At 35.1% G+C, this 23694-nt stretch overlaps 1 protein-coding gene and 1 long non-coding RNA gene across 9 annotated transcripts; one reads left to right on the top strand and one right to left on the bottom strand.

Annotated features, from left to right (window-relative positions):
* Positions 1-8435: 8435 nt before the first annotated feature.
* On the bottom strand, positions 8436-10606 carry LOC115961410. Its single transcript, XR_004085295.1, has 2 exons — positions 10387-10606; positions 8436-8805 (listed from the first exon to the last, which is right to left on the bottom strand). It is a non-coding gene; the product is annotated as an uncharacterized LOC115961410 (long non-coding RNA).
* Positions 10607-10821: 215 nt separating this feature from the next.
* Positions 10822-21974, top strand: LOC115977387 (serine/threonine-protein kinase SRK2J-like). Of its 8 annotated transcripts, none has more exons than XR_004088545.1 (4): positions 10822-11080; positions 11350-11501; positions 11882-11956; positions 19957-21974. XR_004088545.1 is itself a non-coding variant. In XM_031099216.1 (3 exons), the coding sequence occupies exons 1-3, from the start codon at positions 11382-11384 to the stop codon at positions 20017-20019; spliced, it is 258 nt and encodes an 85-aa protein (XP_030955076.1). In that variant the 5' UTR covers positions 10822-11381; the 3' UTR covers positions 20020-21974. The 8 variants fall into 8 exon arrangements, 4 of the variants coding, with proteins under 4 accessions (XP_030955076.1, XP_030955072.1, XP_030955074.1 ...); XR_004088544.1 differs by having other exon boundaries at positions 11337-11501; XR_004088543.1 differs by having other exon boundaries at positions 10822-11501; positions 19957-20930; positions 21028-21974.
* The last annotated feature ends 1720 nt before the right edge of the window (positions 21975-23694 follow it).

The following is a 23694-nucleotide window of genomic DNA, read 5'->3' as shown; positions in this document are numbered from 1 at the left end:
CATCTTGAACCAAAACAAATTTGACGAGCATACGACAACATTAGGCCATCCATTGAAACTATAAGCAATGCACCAATGTTTTCGTTTTTGGAAAAGACCTCCAATTAATTTTCTCAAAATCAATTGTAATGCGGCTACTGATGGAGAGCTGATTAGTCTAGCTTCTGTCTTGAGAAATTCGTAGGGTCATATAGTCAAGGCCTGGTAAAAAATTGAGCCTGCTTGCAAACCTGCAGAGGTTGCTGAAGCAAAATCATTTCAGATCGCACATAGGCACTCCCATGAGAAAAGAACTTAAATGTGTCCACAACATAGATGTTGAAGAGGACAACAAACTAAATCTGAATAAACTGTAGTTTTTTGTTGGGTTCGAAGACAATCCAACGTCTCTGCACACGAACTTGCAAATTGGGCTCTTAGGAACAACGTTGGAGACTGTATGCCTAATGTCTTCCTAGACCTGCGCACTCTTATGAACATTAGTAAAGTGTGTTTAATTTAAATGAAATTTCTCAATTTCTAATGCGAAAAAGGTCCTGCAAGTCATTTTGCTAGCCAAAATTTTGGGTAAATTTTTGCTTACAAAAAGTACCTAAATTTGAATTGAGTGTAAATGGCGAAGTTGGATTGAATTCATTGATTAAGATTCACATGAATTTAGTCTAGCATCTGGTTTAAATCTTGTAATCTGAGGGACCCTTACGTTTCTTTTATAAGAGGAGGCCTTCTCAACTGGGATGGTAGCCTCATTATCACAATTGTTAACATAATTTTTAAATTTCATTGGCTATTTGGCTTTTGCTTGAATTTATTTTTCATAGGAGAAAGTGTAGTGCATAAGAAGTACAAGTGAAAACTAGTTTAGAAAGAATCAGGAAATTAAAATTCAAAACATTTTTTTATTTGATCTCTAAGCAAGTACACAATTATTTTGTCAAGGCCTCCACAAGTTGAAGTTAAGCAACCATCTAGGTTGAATTTTCATCTTGGGACTTTGATTCCTCTTGCGTTTCTGTCCTTTGGAATTTCTCGACAGCAGCAACTGTAGCAGCTACTGCTACCAAGGGTGCAGTTGGTGCAGTTGCTGCTACCAAGGGTGCCACCACTGGCACCACTGCCAGCGGTGCAATCACTGGTGCCACTGCCGGTATCGCTAACCCAACAAACTGAAGAATAGGAGCCCAAAAGGCCATTTTTTGCTAATTTGATTTGGATGTTAGGATGAGGCAAACAAGAGTGTATTGCAATGAAACAAAAAGGTTGATATGGTGCTTTATTTATATACTGATCAATAGGGGACCTGATTAGCCTAGTTCTCTTGGACCAATGCACGTCCAATGGATTCATTTTACATTTCGTAAATTCAAATGCAGGAACATACTTTGGAAGATTAACAGTTTATGAAAGTACTTTCCACTTAGAAATATATACACAATGATTCTTCTGTAACTTCCCTTTCTAGCAGGAACCAATGATTCAATGTAGACCATACTATTTATAACCAATGATTCCTCCCTAATTAGCCTCTGCCTTTTTTAAAAAAACAAATAAAAAGGGTAAGGCCTAAGGGTGTGAGTAGTGTTAACACCTTTTTTTTTTTGATGGTTAGTGTTAACAATTCTACATTGGCAAGACCAGTGTAGTTCATTTTTAGTCCTTTTCAGTATACAATTACAGTCTCTTTATTACTCAAATGCGATTTGGGTGACATTTTGTTTCAAAAATAAAATCTTGATGCAAACCATTGGATCATATAAGTCAGTTGAACCCATTGTAATGCTTCTCAGCAACCTAATTATTTCATCCATATCCTCTTTACGCAAGAATCAACCCCTTTCCTCCATTACCAAAAGTGCCAGGTCCTCTGCCACATGATTATCACCTCTTACCAGCACTATGCTCTGCACTGCCTCCACTAGCATTGTTGCAATAGTCAACTTCATGACAATACATTTCATTTTGTTTCATTTAAAGGTATAATTACAGCACAAAAGTTCAGGTATTAATTTTGAGGCAGTTCAGGTACTCAAAAAGTTTATGCATGGCCAAAAAGTGTGACACTCAGTCCTGTTGGGTTATCATTGAGGGTGGATTCATTTTCTCTTTTCATTTTTTAAACTCATTTTTTGTTTCTCAAATCTTGTATTTATTTTCTTTACCTAACCCATTTCATGTTTGGCATTATTTTCTAGTCTAGTTTTTGCTTCTTTTTCTTTTTCCCACTTTATATTTTCAATTAAAAATTCAACACAATTGAGAGAGAGTGTTTTTTAATATGACAAGTCAATGTTAGAAGGACGCACAAATTTGATTTTTTACGAAAATACCACTATATTCATTTTTAAGAAAATGAAAACACCAAAAAGTTGTAATAAGATTTTGTATTCAAATCAAGGGCGGTTGCACATACATTTGAACCCCCTTACTTGAAAAAAAAAATTTATATATATAAAATATTGCTTTACTAATTTAATTTATTCTTAAAAATATTTTTGCACGCCCTATTTTAAACCTTGCACACCCTGATCACATATCAGCTTATCCCACAATCAAACAACAACTTAGTGTATTATTTATGCATAGATGAGTGTGGTTGTGTGAGTTAATCATTATACAGTGCAAGTGGAATTGAATTTTTTCATTTAGTTTAAAATATTTTTATAAAAAAATGATAAATATATAACCACAATTGCATAAAAAAAATATTATACAAACTTAACAAACAAACAAAAAAATTGGTCATGCTTACATTGACAATAGATAACAACTAATAATAATAAACTATCACGAGACGATTTCAAAATATGAATACTTGTAGAAAGAAATTGTAAAACTTCATATATTTGCGTGTATGTTGTGTTTTTTTTTTTCAATAACTCAATATATTCAAGTTTTTTTTAAAAAAAAAATTAAATTTTGTTTAATTCAAGTTTCTTAATGAACCCTCTAGAAAAAATTCCTAAAGCCGCTGCTGATTCAAATCCTATTTTTTTGGATATTGAAAATGAAAACATAATACAAATACAAAGTCAAACTAGTTTTTTAGTGATAAGTCCCACAAAAAACTGAAAATGAATACAAAATACATCTTTTTTTGGCTCAAATCAAATAGGCCTTCAATGTCACTATATTGGCAGAAACTTCTTGACATAGAGCTACAAAACTGGGCATAACAAAGACGTATCAATGTGTACATTCGCTTGAGTAGAACTTGGCAAAATGTTCTTCAAAACACTGAAATTTGTAGGGTTTAGACTATGAACTTGAGTCACATACTCGCAAGATTCTTAACTAATAAATTTTCAATATCCACAAAGGATAAAGATGCTATTCCTGACACATTTTTTTATGTAATCCTCAAAGAGTCAAAGCCTAAAGGCCTGTGAGACATTAGACCTTGGGTAATATAACTGGGGTCATACTGCGATCAACGAGGCCCAAAACAGAAGATCGAAAAAGGGACCATGATAATAAGAGATCCCCACAGAGAATTTAGAGGCTCCAAGTTCGCCATAAAAGAGGGCCATGACGCATATTCATTCTAGCCCAACAAAGGAGAACCTATATTGGGTGGCTCAAGCCCTCAATGGGCCCAACCCACTAAAGTCTAACTCAAGAACCGGTTTAGGTGAAAGGGGAGCAAGGTTTGAATAAGTATTGTGTCTGCTTGGGAAACAAGTATTAAGCAAAGCATTTTTTAATTGATTTGAAGGAATTATTGATGGATTTTGTCATTTCTCCAATTTGGACTAATACTAATATAATAGAAAAAGAACTATATTTTCTGTACAGTTTTCCTAGTTCCGTTGTTACCACGAACTTTTTTTTTTTTCCTACTATTTGTGAGTCCCTTGTAAGCAAGTAATATAATCATTTTGTCTAACTAATTACCAATCTCCGCAATATAGCTACTTTTCCCACTAAGGGCCTATAGGGGTGAGTAGTGGTAACAACTCCACATATTAATGGCCAGACTAGTTCATTAGACCCTTTAATTAGCCTCTTCATTAGTCAAATGCGATTTGAGTGACATTTTGTTTCAAAAATAAACTTTTTAATCTACAATTGATGCAAACCATTGGATTATTATATAATTCTTCTCAGTAACCTAACCAATTCATCCATATCATTCATCCCTATGCATGAAACAACCCCTTCCCACCATTACCAAAAGTTCTACCTCTGCTCCACCACATAATTATGACCAATCACCAGTTACCACATCATGCAATGCATGGTCTCCACAACCATTGTTGCAACAATCAACTTCATAACGATACATTTCATCATGTTTCAATTTAAAATACCATTTCAGTACAAAGTTCACCAAATTACTTGGAAAGAATGGAGTGAATTAATTCCTCCTCTTGCTTCTTGCAAGTACTTTTGATTTGAGGTAGTTCAGCTATTTAAGGTTTATGCTTTGTTAAAGTGTGGCACTCTATATCACTAAATTGGCATAAATTTCTTCAGATAGAGCTACAAAAATGGACATAACAAAGCCACATCAATCTTTTGTACATTTGCTTGAAGTTTCTAACTTGGCATAATGTTCTTCCAAATACTGGAATTTGAAAGTTTTCCAGTATATGAAACTCCTTTATTATCTTCTACTTTGTGTCTGCAGCCATTTTCTATTGTTTTTAGTGAGAGTTTATGGAAACGCATCTCCAGAACTATTTTTTACTCTCTTAGCAGCTTTCTTCACCTATAAAACAAAGAAAATGAACCATCAGATGAAATTGACAGATGATGATATATGTAACTTTTTATGTCGAAGTGCATTACTTCATTCTCCCAGTTAGTGCATAGAGTAATCATCCAAAGGCATAATGCTTGCACGATCAATGCCACTATGATTCCCATCCAGAGTCCCTGTGGATTAGATTCAAAATACACATTCATATGATTAGTGTTTTCCTTTTTCTTTTTTCTTTTTTTGGGTCAGTGAAAGAATGTGTAAAGATTAACCGAAAATAGGAAGAGGCAAAGAAATGGAAAGATATGAAGTCACCTTTCCACCAATATGGAAGACAAAAGCTAACAATATAGCTACGGGAATTCCTACAAGATACTAAGCTCCTAGATTAACAAAGGCCCCAATCTTTTGCCATCCACATCCTCTAGCAACGCCTGAAATTTTCAATCAAATCATAACTAGAGGAAAAATCAGTCGCGTTAACATTAATTTTCTCCTAATGATGGTCTAAGTGTCAGCTTACCTGTATGACGGCATAAATAGAAATAGGATTTTAAAGCTAGAGAACACATTTGAAAAAACTATTGGATGTCTTGTATTTAGCTATATACCCTGTACTTCAGCTATGACTACGCATTGGTGGATCTACTTTTAGTACCTTAGTATGGGAGCCTATATTTAGTATTTGGATGCAAATCTACAAATTCTATCTAGTTATAAATGTGTTAATCCCAAGGTGTTGCACAAATATTCAGCAAAAAAAAAAATGTAGCACCAACGAATGCAAGAAATTCATTTAAATGTTTGGAGTGATTGCAAAGTATAGAAATAAAAGGTTGCTGCAGACCTAAAAGCACAGATTGAAGACCATTGAAAAAGTGGGATATTGCAACCAAGAGTAAGATTTCTCCCATATATCTTACAACTCCTTCTACCTGGTTGTAATAGTAACCCCAAACATTACGACCCAATATCAGGGCTGTTCCTCCTAGAATGCCCTTTGTAGCAACCAAGGATAGAGTAACACGAACTGCTAGGCGAGCTGCTTGGGGTCTCCTAGAACCTAGCTCATTTGAAACTCTTATGCAAGAAATGATATGTCCACAACATTTTTACAAAAATTTTACAACAAATCCTAAGTGGCAAGTTGTTATTGGTTGTTATTGTTAGGGCAAAAAAGTAATCTTAGTGTTAGGTTCAAATTTAAACCTATAACAACTAATCACATATGATTTGTTGTGAAAATGTTGTAAAAATGTTATGGACGTAGTACCTCTCTTCTTATGCTGAACTAACAAAAAACAAGAAAAAGAAAAAAAGAAATATTGGTACAGAAAGATGCAGATTAAGATAATACAACATTTTGTTTGAGCTCAAATTGACCTTGTTGTACTACTCAACCCCAGGGGTATCATATAAATCATTGAACATGTGTTAAGGCTAAAAAACACCACAGCTGGTTAGTAAATGGTGAAAATATGTTTGGAAACACTTTTTATTAGCATGCAATGTTCTTAGAACCAGTTTAAGTACAAACTTGATTGACAACACTGATGTTTTAAGCTTTGGATTAAAGGAGTACATTTTGTTGGTTATGATGAAGTGCAAATCGTCAGTCTTGTAGGTTTGTCTAGATGGAGCTGGGTCCTCATTATTATTCCTAAAAATGTGGATCAATGGCTCCCTTAAGGTGGTCGTCGGTGTGGTGCCTGCCCCCATGCCTTCAATGCCAAAGTCAGTATATAGAAGTTTTTAGAGAATAACAAAAGAGTACTAAATATTAGAGAATCTCTGAATACTTTTGAGTGAGTTTATGTACCTAATTTGTCTTTGATCAGTGTGTATATATATAACTTCATAATTCCTAGCTATTGGGGCCTTAATTGTGGTTTTAGTGCCCTTTTTTTAATGCCTCAGGGCTCATGAATATGGGTTTTGATGAGGTTCCAATGGTCTTCCAACTGTTTAGTAATTGTCCAAGCTATTCAATGCTCTCATTAATGGCTCTTTTGTGTTCGTCTGTAACGCGTCAAGGTGGACGGGTATATTTGGTGAGCCCGTCCAAGGTAGGAGAGTTCGTTAGTCCCATCAGGTTATATATTTTAATATGTAAATATATTATTTTAATGAGTAAAATAGGAAAATAAAAGTTGGAATGTTGTAAAATAGTACGATATAATTGATAAAGTAGTGTTTTGGATGGTAAAATAAGATAGAATAGCATTTCGTGATGCGAATGCTCTCGCACCCTTAGGCCTTACCCTTTTTTTATTTTTATTTTTATTTTTTTTCCTATTTATTATTTATTTATTTTTTATTTTTATGAGATTCCTATTTCTTTATTCTTCTATTGATTTAGGTCTGATCAAACTCTCAACTCTCACCTTTGCCAAGATTCATCATTAGTGGTGTGCAAAAAACCGAAAAAATTGCTTCAAACCAACCAAATCGTTGCAAAAATTTCAGTTTGGTTTGGTTCAGTTTTGGTTTTATTATATAAAAAATCGAAAATTTCTGTTCGATTTTCGGTGGCAGATTTGAATGCACCGAACTGAACTGAAATATATTATTATATTAAATATAATATAAAGTTTGTAAACGTGGGCTTGGCCTTGCCAAAATTACTCAAAGCCCACTGCCCTTTTTTTTGTTTTTTTGGAAAGAAGCCCACTGCCGCCCATTAGATAAGTTAGATTAACTAACTAAAAGTAAACTAATTAACTTAAATTAATTAAGTTAAACAGAAACTAATTGAAAATAAAGAAAATAAAAACCCTACCTACCCCACTTTCACTTACACACATAGTTTTAAAAACCGGATCGGACTAGTCGATTCGATTGGTTCATGGGAACCGACCCTCAATCCAGTCCGGTTATGTCATAAAACCAGAAATAGACTAAAAAAATGTTAAATAGTAAAAACCGGTCGGTTCAACTGGAGAACCGAGAACCGGCGCAGTCAAACCGGTTACTGACTGGTTTGTCTTTTCTCACCTAAAACTACGTCGTTTAAGTGGAGGAGTCCTAAAACCTAACCCTAACAGCTAACACTCTCATCTGAACTCAATTCTCTCACTCTCATGGCCTGTTTGGAAGTTTTGAGAGGAAGAAGAGTAGAGGGGAGTAGAGGGGAGGAGAGTAGTGGGGAGGAGAGTAGAGGAGAATGATTCCCCTCCACCTTATTTGGATGTTTTTAAAATTAGTAAGAGGGAATAGAGTAATTAGCCTTTCCCCTTGTTTGGATGTTTTAAAAATTAGGATGGAGAGGAGAGGAAATGATTAAAATAGACAAATTTACCCCTATTTGAAAATGAACTTACAACATTGATTTATGATTAATTTGTTAGTATATTTTTTTTTTGATAATTTTTTTATGTGAATTAAATAATCAACATTAGTATATGATTAAATATTTTTTCTACTTTTTTATTATATTAAAAAAAAAACCATCTTTAATTGATAATAATTAAAATAAGAAAAAAAATGTTTGGTTTGTTTGTTTACTGAAAAAATCAACAAAATATTGAATTTTGACTATTTCAATAATCACAGCCATCCCACCAGGTTGAATATTACGGCAAGGGCTTACAATGACATTGAAGCATAAGAGTTTTGGTTAATAAAAAATATCTATTCTTTATTTTTAGAATCAATTGAATGGTATCTCAAATAAGAAAAATCTGAAATAATAAGCTTTGAAATTACTTTTAACTGTACTATCTGGACCACACAACCAAGAATAAAATGCAATCATATCTTATATTCTTATGGAATAAATAAATTGTTATCCATTTATTCCCCTGTGTTTTCATAGTGTCTCAAACCATCACTCTTCCTTTTAGTATACACACAATACACAACATAAATAACTGAAAATCCAATAGTTCTAATGCTAATATAACTGCTATTAACGTAAGAAAAAGAGCACATTGGTGGGCTCTTAAAGCCTCACTGTAGAAGCCTAGAGGGCAAGAGCTTGCGGTGATGTGATCCTCCTCCTTAGGCGCTCAGCAATAATGAAGGCAAGCTCAAGAGATTGTGAGCATTGGCAGTACAGCCAATTTTTGAATCAAAAGCCTCATATGACATTGTATCATGCCTGACAACTAAGAAGTGAAAAAGCATAAAAATAAATCTAAGCAGACAAAGTTTTCAAGCCACTGAAAAAAGGACACTGTTACAATGAGCTATGACCATATTTTTTTTTATTTATAAAATGCAAACAAAAACATTGAATTAACAAAAACACTGTTACAATGAGCTATGACAATGTAAGCAGACAAAGTTTTCAAATTGACAAGCTCTGTATCCAAACTTGGTCCACCAATACCAATTCTTGCCACTATTTTTTTTTTCTTTCTGGTTTCGAGACAAGAAATTTCAAAAAGAAAAAATAATTTCAATACATTATCAACAACCAAAAAAAAAAAATCATAAAAAAGGCTCACAAAACCATACGCGTACACAAATCTTTCAGCATAATACAATTGTTCTGAAATTGCAAACAAACACTTTTTTTTTTATAAAATGCAAACAAAAACATTGAATTAACATCAAACTCATGGACTGTTTGAGAAGGAAGTTTAGGAGCTAGACTGACACTCTGACAGTGACCTTGAAGACTCCTGTAAGAGCATTCAATAGCTCCTCTACTTCTGTTTCATCACTGGCTCACTAAATTACTTATAAAAGGCACATAGTTGGTATCAGATTTGAGACATAACATTTTACTAATGGCAAAGTTCCTTCAAGTCACCATGATGGAAATTTTGCAGCTCACAAACTAGCAATTTGGGCAGAAAACTACAAATAGGGAGCTTCCCATTTTATGAGTACTGTTAATGGTTATATGCGCCTCATGCTCATAGCTTTCATTTCAATCTGATCTTTAGGATTTACTATTCCCAATATAAGCACGCAATAACAGTTGAAAGCCTAGATAATTGGAATTTTGGATTACCATAATTGGTTTGTTGAAATGCTAATCACACACACAAACACACACACTTATCAAATCAAATATCACATGCATTAGAACAAATGCGCCAGAGACCAAATATTAGACGGAACCATTCAAATCTTTGGGTAGCCAAACTCAACCATATGACCATATACACTCAACAAATCATTAACAAACCTTTTTCTGTGAAACATAAACCTGTATTTTCATTGAATTCTTTTTATCAAACACTTTAACCCTAAAACCAGATTCTGATTATAGACACAAAGAATTGTCTCATCTTTACAAGAATCAGCATCAAGAAAATGCAATCGATTTTTGTTCTATTACTGCAAAAGCCAAAGCAAGAAAGCAAAGACCAAGAAAGACCCAGCTCTCACGAAACCAGTTTGATGATTGATGATTCCATTGCACCCACACCCAGAGAACTCAATCTTGTACTTCTTGGTCATATTCGGATACACTAAGCTATAAACACTAAGCTATTATTTATGCAAGTTCACAATCTAGACTCACTCAAGCACTTTATCAAACACGTTATGAGCAATACTTTGAAACTTTAAAATTTTAAAAAAAAAAAGCCCTCAAATCCGAAACCCACCCACAAATAACATGTTATTACCCCATAAAATCACAATTAATAAGAAGTTACCCAATAAAATCACAATTTTAAGAACATAGTTATTTGAAAGAAACCCATGAAACAGAAATTAAAAATAGAGTTTACCTTTGTGAGAGAATGGTAGGCGTGAGAGAGAACAGTGAAGAAGTTGTGTGAGAGAGAGAGAGAGCCAGTGTAAGCTGAGAGAGCCGAGAGAGCTTGAGCGCCGAGAGAGCTTGAGAGAACACAAAGAACACAGAGAGCTTGAGAGAACTGAGAGCTTGAGGGTTACAGTGTTTTTTTTTTTTTAACGTTAAAATGCCTTGTAATTTTTTTAATATAATAAGGGTAAATTAGGTAATTTACATATTTAATAATTTATGTGCTTTAGTCTCCCTCCAAATCTCTCCAATTTGAGAGAATTAAAAATGAGGGGTTGGAGGTAATTGAAACCCCTCCAAATCCTTCCCCCTCATTCCTTAAAAAACTTCCAAACAAAGTAAATGAATTACTCTCCTTTCCTCTACTCTACTCCCCCTCCTTTTTTTTTAACATCCAAACAGGCCATCAGTGTTCTCACTTCTCACTTCTCTCAACTGTCAGGTCTCACGCCTCTCAACTCTCACGACTCACCGTCAAGCGGCCTCACCGTCTCACACTCTCACCCACTCTGCGAGTCACGCGGCTCGCCTCTCTGCCTCGCCCTCTCACGCCTCTCTGCCCGCTCACTCTCTCTGCCTCCACGCACGCCGCCACGCCCACGATCACGCCCTCAAGCATAACGGCACCACGCCCACGATCTTCTCTTCGCCCGATCAAGGTATGGTTCAATTTCATTTTTCATTTTTCCCTTTCTTAAATAAATAAAAAAAGGCTGTAAATGGTTATTTGATATGAGCTATGGTTTATGATTTTAATGTTTTCGGATCTGGGTTTTTTGGGGGGTTTTGGTTGTGACATTATTTTCTTTGTGCGATGAATTGATTGTTTGATATGAGTTACTGTTTATGATTTATGTTTCAGATCTTGTTCCTTTTTGCGGTTTTTGATTTTATTTGGTTTCTATTTGTTTTGAGTGATTGTTTGAAGGAAAATATTTTACCTCCTTCAATTAAGACACAATGGAAATGTACAAGCAAGTGATATATCTAGGGTATGGGAGCTTCGGAGAGGTATGGCTTGTGGAAAACAAAAAGACCACAGAACTCTTTGCCATGAAATGCATTCAGTGTGGTCAACAGGTACATACTTTTTTTCCCAGTCCATAAATATATATATTTTTTATAACACTTTTGATTTTGCCTCAAAATTCTTATATATATATATATATATATTTGCATCATCATAACCTTAAAACAAACCGAAAGTTTGGTCCTTAAGAGCTCAATGATATATAACTCTTTGTATGTCTGTGCTTAGCGTATACATGTGTCGGGTTCACAGCTGCTCTATTATGAATGGATCCACTGAATGTGGCTAACCATAATTAGTCTGCTTAGTAGCCAAACCCAAAAATTTTGGGACTAATACCTGGATGATGTTTTTTTTCCAATTTCACTGTATGTGTATGTGTTTATATATCATTTGATTGGTTGTTTTATTTTTTTATTTTTGGTTGTAGATTGATAACTATGTGGCTAGAGAAATCATAATCCAGAAATCGCTTTATCATCCCAACGTAATTCAATTCAAGGAGGTACGTGCTTGTGTTGCATGTGCCAATTTTTCTTTTAATGAATAAATACATACATACATACATACATGCATATATATATATATGTGGGTTTTGTTGGAGTATATATGGCTAAGTTTGAATTCTAATATTTAGGGAAGTGGTTGGTGAAGATGTGGAACTGAAAGGGAGGTTCTTTGGAGGAGGGTTATAGAGGCAAAATATGGGTGTGAATGTTGTTTTTTTTTTGGGGGGGGGGGGGGGGGGGAGTGGTGCACTAAAGGTGTGTCTGGGCCCTATACTGTGAGTCTTTGTAAATCCGTAAGATGGGAAGGTTGAAATTTTCCTGGTTTCTTCAATTTGATGTGGGGGATGGTACTAGAGTGAAGTTTTGGCATGACTAGTGGTGTGGTGATTGCCCTCTTAAAGTGGCTTCCACAATTTATATGTTATCAGTTGTGTCTCATTGGGATATTCGCTTCTCTAGCCCCGTCCAATATTGGGAGTTGGAATCCTTGGTTAACTTTGTGGATCTAATCTATAACAAGTCTGTTAGGGGTGAGGGAATTGATACACTTTGTTGGAGTCCAGCCATGAGTTGGAGTTTTGAGTTGCGAGAATATTATCATTCTTTATCCTCGTCTAATGGCATGTTGTTTCCATGGAAATCGGATTGGCGGTCAAAGGTCCCTTCTAGGGTTGCCTTCTTCTATTGGATTGCTGCCCTAGGAAAGATTTAATCTACGGACAATCTCCGGAAGAGAGGTATTATTGTATAGGATTGGTGCTGAACGTGTAAAAGAAGTGGGGAGTCAATTGATCATCTTCTCATTCATTGTCCTATAACTTATGAGATGTGGAAAATGGTGTGCTGTTTGTTTGGTCTCCAATGGTTTATGCCAAAGATGGCTGTTGATATGTTTTCAACTTGGCAGGGTACATTAGGTTGACATCTCAATAGATTTTTGGAATGTTGTGTCATATTGCATCATGTGGTGTCTTTGGCGGGAACAAAATGCTAGAAGTTTTGAGGGATAGGAATGGTCTATCCTTGAAATTAAGGCCTTTTTCCCCTTTTTCTTTGTACTTTGTTGGATTGGAGTGTTGTTTTTCATTTTGCTCCTTGTTTGACCTTTTTAGATTTGGTTGAGCATTGTAATTTGAGAGATTGATTGTACTACTCCCTGAGTACGCCCATGGCGTACTTGGTTTGTTTTTTTCTCAAAATTATTTTTTCATTATTCATAAAAAACAGTTTGAATTCTATTTTTATTATTTTTAATGGTGCAATTTGCGGGTTTTTTGAATTTTTGGGTGGTTTTGAGTTCAACCTGTCTCTGCATTGTGATGGAGTACGTTGAGGGTGGAGATCTACATGATAAAATTTTTAAGAATAGTTCAAAGAAACGACTTGATGAAAATATGGTTTGTTCATTGTTCTTGACTGATAGCAAGCTCCAATTTTGTGAACTTCAGGTTTTGTGATTGTGAGTTTGTAGTATCATGTTTGTTTGTTGAGAATGTGAGGAAGAATAGAAAAATATTTTGTGGATCTTTTGTGTGTTTTGAAAAATCTACATATATTAGATTCCAGTCTAGCTAGTTGGATTTCACTTTTTATTTTATTATTAAGTATGCGATTTTATTAAAATATGAGAATACTCTTTGTTCATGATTAGTTAGGGTCAGCTGTTCTTATCATTTTCCTGCATTTTGCTTGATCTAAGGCCATACTCTTTGTTATTCGCTTAATTGACAGGTCTTTTTTGGTGAAAATACACTATTGGTCCCTTAAGTTTACATACTAAGTGCTATTAGTCCCTCAAGTTTGAATTAAGCACTATTAGTCCCTTAGGTTTAAAAAATGAGCTCAATTGGTCATTTCGTTAACAACAGTTAGTTGTTTTAGTGCCTACTTGGCTAACAAAGTTATGATGTGGCAAATTTTAAGTGGCGTGGCATCCAATTTATTATTAAAAAAATTAATATCCAATATCTGACTCATTAAAAAAACCATTAATTTATTAGAACCTAGCCTAATTCGGGTGACCCGTTTAGAAACAAATATTCCCAATTTCAAATAACATTACCCAGATGAGATATCCTTAACAATGCCGTCATCCACCACTCAACTGCCTCCTCCTTCCTCGAGACAAATTCCTCTAACACGCAAAGCCACTGGTGTCACATATCTTTTCACGTTGAAAAACATGTGTTATTTTCTTGAGCTTTATGAGTTAGCTACTAGCCTAGTAGACTACTAGTGCCAACTTCATTCACGGACTACATAAAACTCTTTGGTGTAATTACTTGCTCTTCTATACTGTTCTTTTCATTATTCTCTCATAACCACCACAAAAAAATCAGATATTATAATCAATTAATCATGCTTAGTTTCGATTTTAAAAGTAAAAGTAATATGTAGCTGGGTTGTTCGTCACACTAGTGATTGTGTGTATTAGAGAGATAGGTCAAGATGGAGGAGGATGGTGGGGAGAGCGGTGGACAACAATGTTGTTAGGGATCTTCTCTAGTTTCAGATCTAGGTAGTATCATTTGAAATTGGGAATACCCATTTCTAAACGGGTCACCCGATTAGATTGGATTCTTCTACTGGGTTAATAGTTTTTTTTATGTCATATTTGAATCTTGATTTTTTAATATTAAATTTGATGACATGTAACTTAAAATTTGACATGTCATAGCTCTGTTAGCCATGTAGGCAATAAGACTAACAGATTGACCAATTGTGCTTATTTTTTAAACTTGAGGAACCAATAGAGCTTAATTCAAACTTAAGCGACTAATTATGTTCTGTAGGTAAACTTTAGGGACCAGTAGTGTAGTTTTACCGTCTTTTTTTATTACTTTTACTAATGTGATTTTTGATCTCTCTCTTATATATATATATATATATATATATTAATAGCTTAATTACTTTTAACCTAAACTACCAATTAGTCCAATGTACGTGATTAACCAAGTTCAATATTGCAAGCATAAACAACAAAGAACTAAAGCATGTAAAGAGAGAAAATGGGAATGCAGAAAATAAAGCAAACCAAGCAAATCATTTTAAGCGAATCTCCATTATCTTTATGTCATTCGGGGCTACCCCTATCTTTAAGCGAACTTCTTCATTTTGAATTCTATTTTTTTGTGCATTTCCATTTATTTATCCTAGCATTCTAATTTTAGCTACACTCATGTTATTATAATGTTGCTTCTTAACAGCCCAACATTTAAAACACAATGATGAACACAAAGTGTTTAAAAAAATACAAATAGTTATCTAGAAGATCCCCTAAAGAGTTTTAGAACTCAAAAGTGGATGGATTTTTCTTTTTTCTTTCTTCTCCCTTTAATTCCAATACTATGAATTGTATTCACTTATTTTCCTTTGCAAATTTTCAGGCCAGATATTATTTCCAGCAACTTATATCAAGAGTTTTCTACTGTCACACTAAGTTAATAAAAACTAACATTTTTATATATATATATATATATATATATATATTAGCTTTAGGAAAATATGTGTAGGTACTGATATGTAGAATTATATTTGTTACCTTTCTCTGCTTGCATTTGACTTTCTCCTTAATTTTCTTTGTGCGGAAGGAAATATGCCATAGAGATTTGAAGCCAGAGAACATCTTATTAGATGGAAGTGATCCTCCATGCCTGATTGGGAAGTTTTTCTCTCTGGTATATGTGAATTGTTTTTTCCTCTGATGTGTTTTATTTGTGTAGTCATATCGACTGCATTCAAAACCCAAGTCAGTAGTTGGAACTCCACAATATAGTGCACCTAAGGTTTGTTCGAGAGAGTATGATGAGAAATCAACAAACCTTGCCATCATACACTCCCAAACAAATCTCAGGTGCCTTATATTGTGTAGACTGCTGACTTGGGTTTTGAATGCGGCCGACCTGACTGCACAAATAAAACACATCAGAGGAAAAAAAATTCACAAATAACTGAGAGAAAAACTTCCCATACCAAGTTGAATATGTTATTAAACCTTTGAAAAACCAAAATCACAAATCTTCAGGCATGGAGGATTACTTCCATCCAACAAGATGTTCCCTGGCTTCAAATCTCTATGGCATATATCCTTCAGCACAAAGGAAACCAAGGAAAAAGTCAAAAGCAAGTAGAGAAAGGTAACAATTATAATTCTGCATATCAGGACCTACATATATTTTCCTAAAACTGAAATATATATATATATATATATATACATATGTTAGTTTCTATTACCTTGAGTGCAAGTAGGTAATTCTTGATATAAGCTGTTGGAAATAATATTTGGCCTGAAAAGTTGCAAAGGAAAATACATGAATATAATTCATAGTATTGAAATTAAAGGGAGAAGAAAGAAAAATCCATCCACTTTTGAGTTCTAAAACTCTTTAGGATCTTCTACATAACTATTTGTATTTTTTAAAACACTTTGTGCTCATCATTGTGTTTTAAATGTTGGGTTTAAGAAGCAACATTATAATAAAATAAGTGTAGCAAAAATTAGAATGCTAAGATGGATAAATGGAAATTCACTGAAAGATAGGATTCAAAATGAAGAAATTCGCTTAAAAATAGGGGTAGCCCCTAATGACAAAAAGATGATGGAGATTCGCTTAAAATGAATTGCTTTATTTTCTGCATTTCCATTTTGTCTCTTTACATACTTTAGTTCTTTGTTGTTTATGCTTGCAATATTGAACTTGGTTAATCATATAAATTGGACTAACTTGTAATTAAGCTGTTAATATATACATAGAGAGATATCAAAAATCACATTAGTAAGTAATAAAAAAAGACCTATTAATTAAGCGAGTAACAAAGAGTATGACCTTAGATCAAGCAGAATGCAGGAAAATGATATGTATGACCTTAGATCAAGTCTACAACATTTTAACATTAATTTCTACAGTGTTTAAAGTTTTTTTTTATTTTTTTAAGTATGCCAGTTGGTTTGAGTTTTGTTTTTGTTTTTTTAAGATTTTTATATGTTTATTTTGTACTTGCAATGCAAGTTTACATTGTAAATACATAAAAGTGGTTAATATTATACACATTTGCACAAAAAATGGTAAATATTGTACAAATTTTGTAAATGTGTGTAAAATTTGACAACTTTTTTTTGTGTCTACAATATAAATTTACATTGTAATTAAGTTCAATGTATACATAGAGATATTGTGAAAATGTTGTGACGCATGTGTCAATTCCTTGTGAGTCGATAAAATAATAAAATATCATATCGGGATCTAGCACAACTAAAAATGTTGTAACATATTGTTGTTATTATAATATATTCACAACTAATGAGGTGTAAGTTATAGGTCAAAATAAAATAATAAAATATTGAACTGGGATCCGTCACGGTTTTATACGAATGAGATTAACTTTTTATGACATAATTATTAAAATTCTTAAAATTAATGTCTCTTTTGATTAATATAAATCTCTATGTTTTTAAAAATTAAATGATTTATATCTTTATTTTGTGATACAAATAAAATTTAGAATGGATCTTAATCACTATTTTTTTTTCCATGGCTAGCACATGCCTTACACGTACTACCCTGACTAGTATATGTATATATATACATATATGTATGTATGTATTTATTTATTCATTAAAAGAAAAATTGGCACATGGAACACAAGTACGTACCTCCTTGAATTGAATTACGTTGGGATGATAAAGCGATTTTTGGTTTATGATTTCTCTAGCCACATAGTTATCAATCTTCAACCCAAAAAAAATAAAATAAAAAAAATAAAATAAAACAACCAATTAGAGGATATACAAACACATACACAAGTGGTGACATTGGAAAAAGACAACGTCCAGATATTAGTCCCAAAATTTTTGGCTTCGGCTACTAAGCAAACTAATTATGGTTGGCCACATTTAGTGGATCCATTCATAATAGAGTAGCTGTCAACCCAACACATGTATACGCTAAGCACAGACATACAAAGAGTTATATATCATTGAGCTCTTAAGGACCAAACTTTCGGTTTATTTTAAGATTATATATTGTAAGAACATGGTTTTAAGCCCAATCACAAGTTGTAAAAGGATATTAGCTCAATGAGTTTAGTATAATAAATTTGTAGAGAGAGTTAGAGAATTAGGTTCTGATGAGTTGGACAACAGTTATAATGAGTTTAAAAGGTATTCATGCAAAAACAAGAACTGATTTGGATAAATTCACACTCAGCACAGTCTGAGAAGGTAAGTTCTAATATAAACTAATTGAACAGGTTAAAAATGCAATTTTGATTGCTACAATTTTTTATCTCTAAATTTTTTGATCCTTTTCCTTTGGGGTCTCCCCTCTAATTTATACTATGTTTCTTCTTTTATTCTTGCCCTACACGTGTATAGCTGATTGCTTATGCTGATGCTTGTCCCATCAACCTTCTCCAAAAGTCTTTAGGGGTGGTTTTAAGGCAGAAAAACACTGTTCAGAGATCACTTTCTCATTAATGCGACTAGAGGGTTAGCTGCAGAGCATTCAATGCTGTGGTAGCAGTTTTTTCTTAGATATTTCTGGACTCTCAACCTTCTAGTATCTTCATGGTGCACGTCCCTATCACTGGAACTTCCTAGAAGATCACCTTGATTTCTAGAATATACATTTGAGCTGTGCTTAGCCTATCCAAGGAGATATTCCTCATCGGACCACCTTCTCATTCGTACCCTACTCATGATATTCTAAGTTTAAACCATTTACTACCATTTATTCATCCTTAGATTACTCACGCTCTAGGCCAAGGCCCAAGGCCTAATATATGGTTTGGGCCTTTATTCCTACAATAGCCTTTCAAAATTTCGATTTTTTCCCTCTCATCTGAGTAGAAAAGTGGGGTTTTGATTTTTTTAAGAGTTTGACACTACTTAATCCTTTGATTTACATGCGTAGGAGTACCGTTTTTCGCGCCCCATAATTGTCACTGACGCTTTAGAGCCTACGAAGTGTCATTAATTGCTCTAGGCGGCGCTTTGTTCTTTGCATCCAACGGTGAGGTGCAGATCCAACGGTGGACATCTCTCCTGGAATTTTGAGCGGGATAATTCCAACTCAATTTCGCCCTCTATAAAGCATTGAGGGAAATCATTTTTCCCTCATTTCACAAGTCTTCAAACTCTTCAGAGATTCCCAACACTCAAACTCATAAAGCTCTCTAAGTTCCTAAATCTCCCTAACCCTTTTCCTTAAGAAATCTTTAAAAGATTTTCTCTAAAGGTTTAGGGATTAACACACGTACTAGTCTATGTAAGTCTCTACTTCTTTATACTTTCTTTTTCTCCTCGGCCTTCTTTCTTTTTAAAAAACTTCTTTCGCATCATCTCTTTTTGCTTAGATGGGTAGGTTCAAGCACTTAGTAGACTCTTTGGCCGGTATGAACGGTTTTAGGGCTAGATACCATATCCCACAGGGAGTGGTCTTGCAATATTGTGCCCCGAACCAGATACTTACAAGATAGAAAAGAAGGTGAAGTTGTCATTCCTATGATCGCCTTCATAGAGGGAGGAATGACACTTCCATGGGTAGGATCACCAAAGATTACTTGATCAATCATGGACCATGCCCCCACTAGTGCACTCCTAACTTGTTTAGAGTTTTAGGGAGTGTAGATGCTCTGAACGATCAGATGAATCTAAAGCTCACATGGCACGATGTAGTTCACATGTATGAGTGTCATTCCCTTGCCAGTGCGGGATTTTATCTCAAGTCCCGATCCAACATCGTTAGAATGATATCCTATCTTCCTAAGTCCAACAAGGGTTTAAAGGATGACTATCTGATCGCCTCCTGGAAGTGGCACAACGGTATTCACTGCCCAATTCGGGAGAGAGAGCCAAATGGGGTACCATAGGATTAGGTCCTTTGGCAGGGAATTTAGACCTTTTAGTTTTTCTTCTTTTCACATTTAACATTTCGTCTTCATCCTATGATAGTTTTTATTGATCTAACAACAATTTTCTCCTTGGATGTTTTTGCAGATAAAACTCACGTCGCTCCGAGACTCAGATTTGTCAACGTTTCGAGTTTCAATAATCTATTGAGATCAGAAATATTCATAAGTAAAGACAGGAAGCTGCGAGCCATTCACCTGATATTAGACTACGAGCCTCTGTCAAAATCATTCCAGGATGTGGGCTAAGCAATAAGAGCCAACGACCCCAGATTAGCCCGCATTGACGTTTTTGTGCCTTGGTTCTTGGCTTGAGACCTTCCACCAGTGGAGCTGTCTTTTTAACGCCTTCCCAAGGAAGTAGCTGCTCCGAAGGAGGAAACAACCTCTTCACGTCTATCTCTCGAGGCCGAGATTGACCAATTTTGCCTTGAAGTAGAAGGTGAAGTGCCAGAAAGGCCAGTTGAACTCTCAAATTCTGAAACTGAATCTGACAGGTTTTTTGCGGCCCATTCTTCGAGATTAGTTGTTTCCTGGGTTGATAATAGTTTTGAAGAAGAGGAAGGGATGGAACTGAATACGAGGAGAGGCCTGAAAGCTTTAGTTGTTGGGAAAACAAGGGGTCCTCGTCTAAGGAGGTCCCCAAGTCCCAAATTCCAGCCAATCTTCCCCTTCACCCTCCTTCCCCTGTAACCACAGTCGGACTGCTTCCTTGTCCGGATGAAGAAAAAGAGAAAAGTACAAGAAGTGGAAGAGGGCAAGATGGTTTCTTTCAAGGGGGCCAAGCAATCCAAAAATGTTAAGGACAAACGGGCTTCCTCCTTGGATAGTAGGGAGGAATTTGGTGGGGCTAAGGTGCGTCGAGGGCCATGCACTTGGACCCATCGGATGGAGCTGGAGAGTGCCCCCATCCCCTAGGACGCTACAATTTGGGAGTCTCAGAAAGGGCACACCTCCTACTTTGCTGTAGAGCAGCCTTTTCTCCTTTCTAGAGACATGGAGGCTCTTAGGCGCACGAGGCAACCAGACCTCTTCATGTCATTGAAGAGGGACCTTGCTATGGTTAGTTAATCAACACCTTCTTGAGTCAAATACTAAGATACGCTTTCATTCATTATATGTGTATATATATATGACCCCTTTGTTATTTTTGTGCAAGTTACCCAACAAGTTTTTGTGGCTGAGGAGTGGGTCCGAAATGCTCGTAATGAGGTTAGGGCTAAGGCCCATTTCTGTGCTAAGGTTAAGAAGGCCCTTAGAGCCCTCAAGCAAGAGCACACGGAGTTAGCTGACAAGCTGACTACTGTAGAGATGGCGCATTTGAGTGCTGAGGCCGACTTGAAGAATGTCGAGGCCCAGGCTGAGGACCAACGCCAGTTGCTCCACGTGATTGAGATAGACCTGGCCACCTGGAAACAACTAGTATTGGACTTCAAGGCTGAGTTGCAGGAAGCCAAGGATGCAGCTCAGGTGGTGAGGAAAGCTTCTGAAGCCGCGGAGAAAGTAGCCTACGAATGTGGGGTACTGGAAACGGAAAACCGGCTGGCTAAGGAGGTGGCCGGAGTGTGCAGGGATTACTGCACTAAGACATGGGTAGAGGCGCTTAACTGGGCGGGGGTCCTTGCTGACTTCGAGCTGAGGAAAGCTAAGAGCATTTTCTTTCCTGAAGACATACAAGAGGCTCTAGCTGAACTCCCTCCTCCTACTGCTCTACCCCTTCCTCCTCCTGAGCAAATCTCCAGCATCCAAGCCCTTTCTATTGATGTTGAAGTCTCAGCAGGGGCAGGTAAGGGTAAGAAGGTCCTATCCTCAGCCAAGGACACTCACTCCGAGGACGCCCTTACGATTAAGGATGTGGTCTCCTAGGCTAAGGAAGTCAAGTCTAAGTCTAAAGCTGAGGATGCAAAGCTCAAGGCAGCTAATTCCAAAGATGGCCCTCACCCAATAAAGGAGTAGTTGTAGGATTTTTTTATTTTATCTTTCTGTCATTTTCTTTTGTTGTGACTTTTGCCCCCGCTTGTAATGTACCTTCTTTTTATCTCTTATGTCTTTACTTTATATGCTTTCAAGCTTATTACTATTGCAAATAACATCGAATTGTTGCTACTCTGTCTTTAATAAAAACTAACAATAATACACTGTTAACAATTTAAGTAATTTGATCAAGTACCAGCAACAAAGAATTTTGCCACATACTTGTATTGAGAATTGAACCTTTTGCAATGAAGGCTGAATATAATGGAGATAAATAACATACTTTGTAAAAAATAAAAGGGGCAGACAACAATCATCCTGCTTAACACTTGGATAAATAATTAAGGACTTTAACTTACTCAAAGCCAGCAATCCAAGGAGTTGGGTATAATCCTAGATCTGTTTTGACACTTAGTGAAAGACAAATAGATATCATAGTATTAATTTTCCTCAAGTTTGTGATCCGAGGGACTAGTCATAACTAGGGTTCTGTCTAATATTTTGAAAAATGAATAGACATCATTGAGTGTTAATTTTTCCAAAATACGTGGTCCGAGGAGTCAGGCATGACTATGATTCTGTTTAACACTTAGTAAGAATGAATGGATGTCATTGAGTGCTAATTCTCTCAAAGTATGTGGTTCGAGGAGTCAGGCATGACTAAGGTTCTATTTAACACTTATAAAGATGTCATTGAATGCTAATTCTCTTAAAGTATGTGGTCCGAGGAACCAGACATGATTAATGTTCTGTTTAACATTTAGAAAGATACTATTAAGTATTAATTTTCTCAAAACATATGGTCTGGGGAGCTAGGCATAGTATAACTAAGGTTCTGTTTAACACTTATAAAGAACTTATATTTGAGAGCAACTGCCTCATGATATTATGTCTCTAACAAATATGTTGAGATCTACCATGACTCTGTGCCCTACAAATATATACAAATAGGAGGCACAAGTATCCAATAATGTATGTTTGTTTAGATTTATAAAGACTTCCCATAAAATACATATGCTCTTAATATAATATGTTCTCACTAAACTATCTTCACATCTCTCATGTGATTGAGATAAGAAAAGTCCATCAGATGTATTAAAAATTTAATTACTTGAATCACATCTACAACACTTACATGAGCATATCCGACAACGACATAGCCCTTTGTGATATATTTTACATTACACATTAGTCACATTAAATCTAAATTTATTTGACATCATCTCATTGTCAAATTTTTCATGTCATCTATATATATATCTAAAAATTGAAGTGTAGCATTTATTGTTGCTACGTTTTTGTTGCGCCACCTCATTCGCCACCTCATTGACCATATAATCTTTATTTTTCTTATTTATTTTTTATTCCTAATTTCTTTTACAAAAAATATATAAATAGATTATTGACTTTACACATTTATCTTAGGTAATTTTAACCTTACATATATCTTTGTCTTTACATATTATCTACTTTAATTTAAATGTTTAATATTCCATTATGATTAAGTTGATGGGCTGGTGGTAAGATTATATAAACCACTACATTAATAATTAAATGCAAAATGGCCTCCTCAAATCTTTTCTACATTAAATCTATCTTCCTAGAGTAACATTATTTTTCTTTTTCTTTTTTCCCTTCAGCGGGTACTAAGCCACAAACTAATCCTTAAATTGCTCTAATCATTATACTCTTTACCCATTTTTCGGTTACAAAGATTTATATCTTAACATTTATGAGGAGGGACCCCAAATGATGTATGATCCATATATCTAAAGATAAATTACTATTAAATTCTGCCTTCTATGATGATGATTGATGAGTTGCCAATATAACCAGGCAACTCCCAAGTATA

This window comes from Quercus lobata, chromosome 2, assembly GCF_001633185.2.
Source record: "Quercus lobata isolate SW786 chromosome 2, ValleyOak3.0 Primary Assembly, whole genome shotgun sequence".
In the NCBI taxonomy this organism is placed as follows: Eukaryota; Viridiplantae; Streptophyta; class Magnoliopsida; order Fagales; family Fagaceae; genus Quercus; species Quercus lobata.
This window is presented reverse-complemented; position numbering and strand designations above follow the sequence as displayed.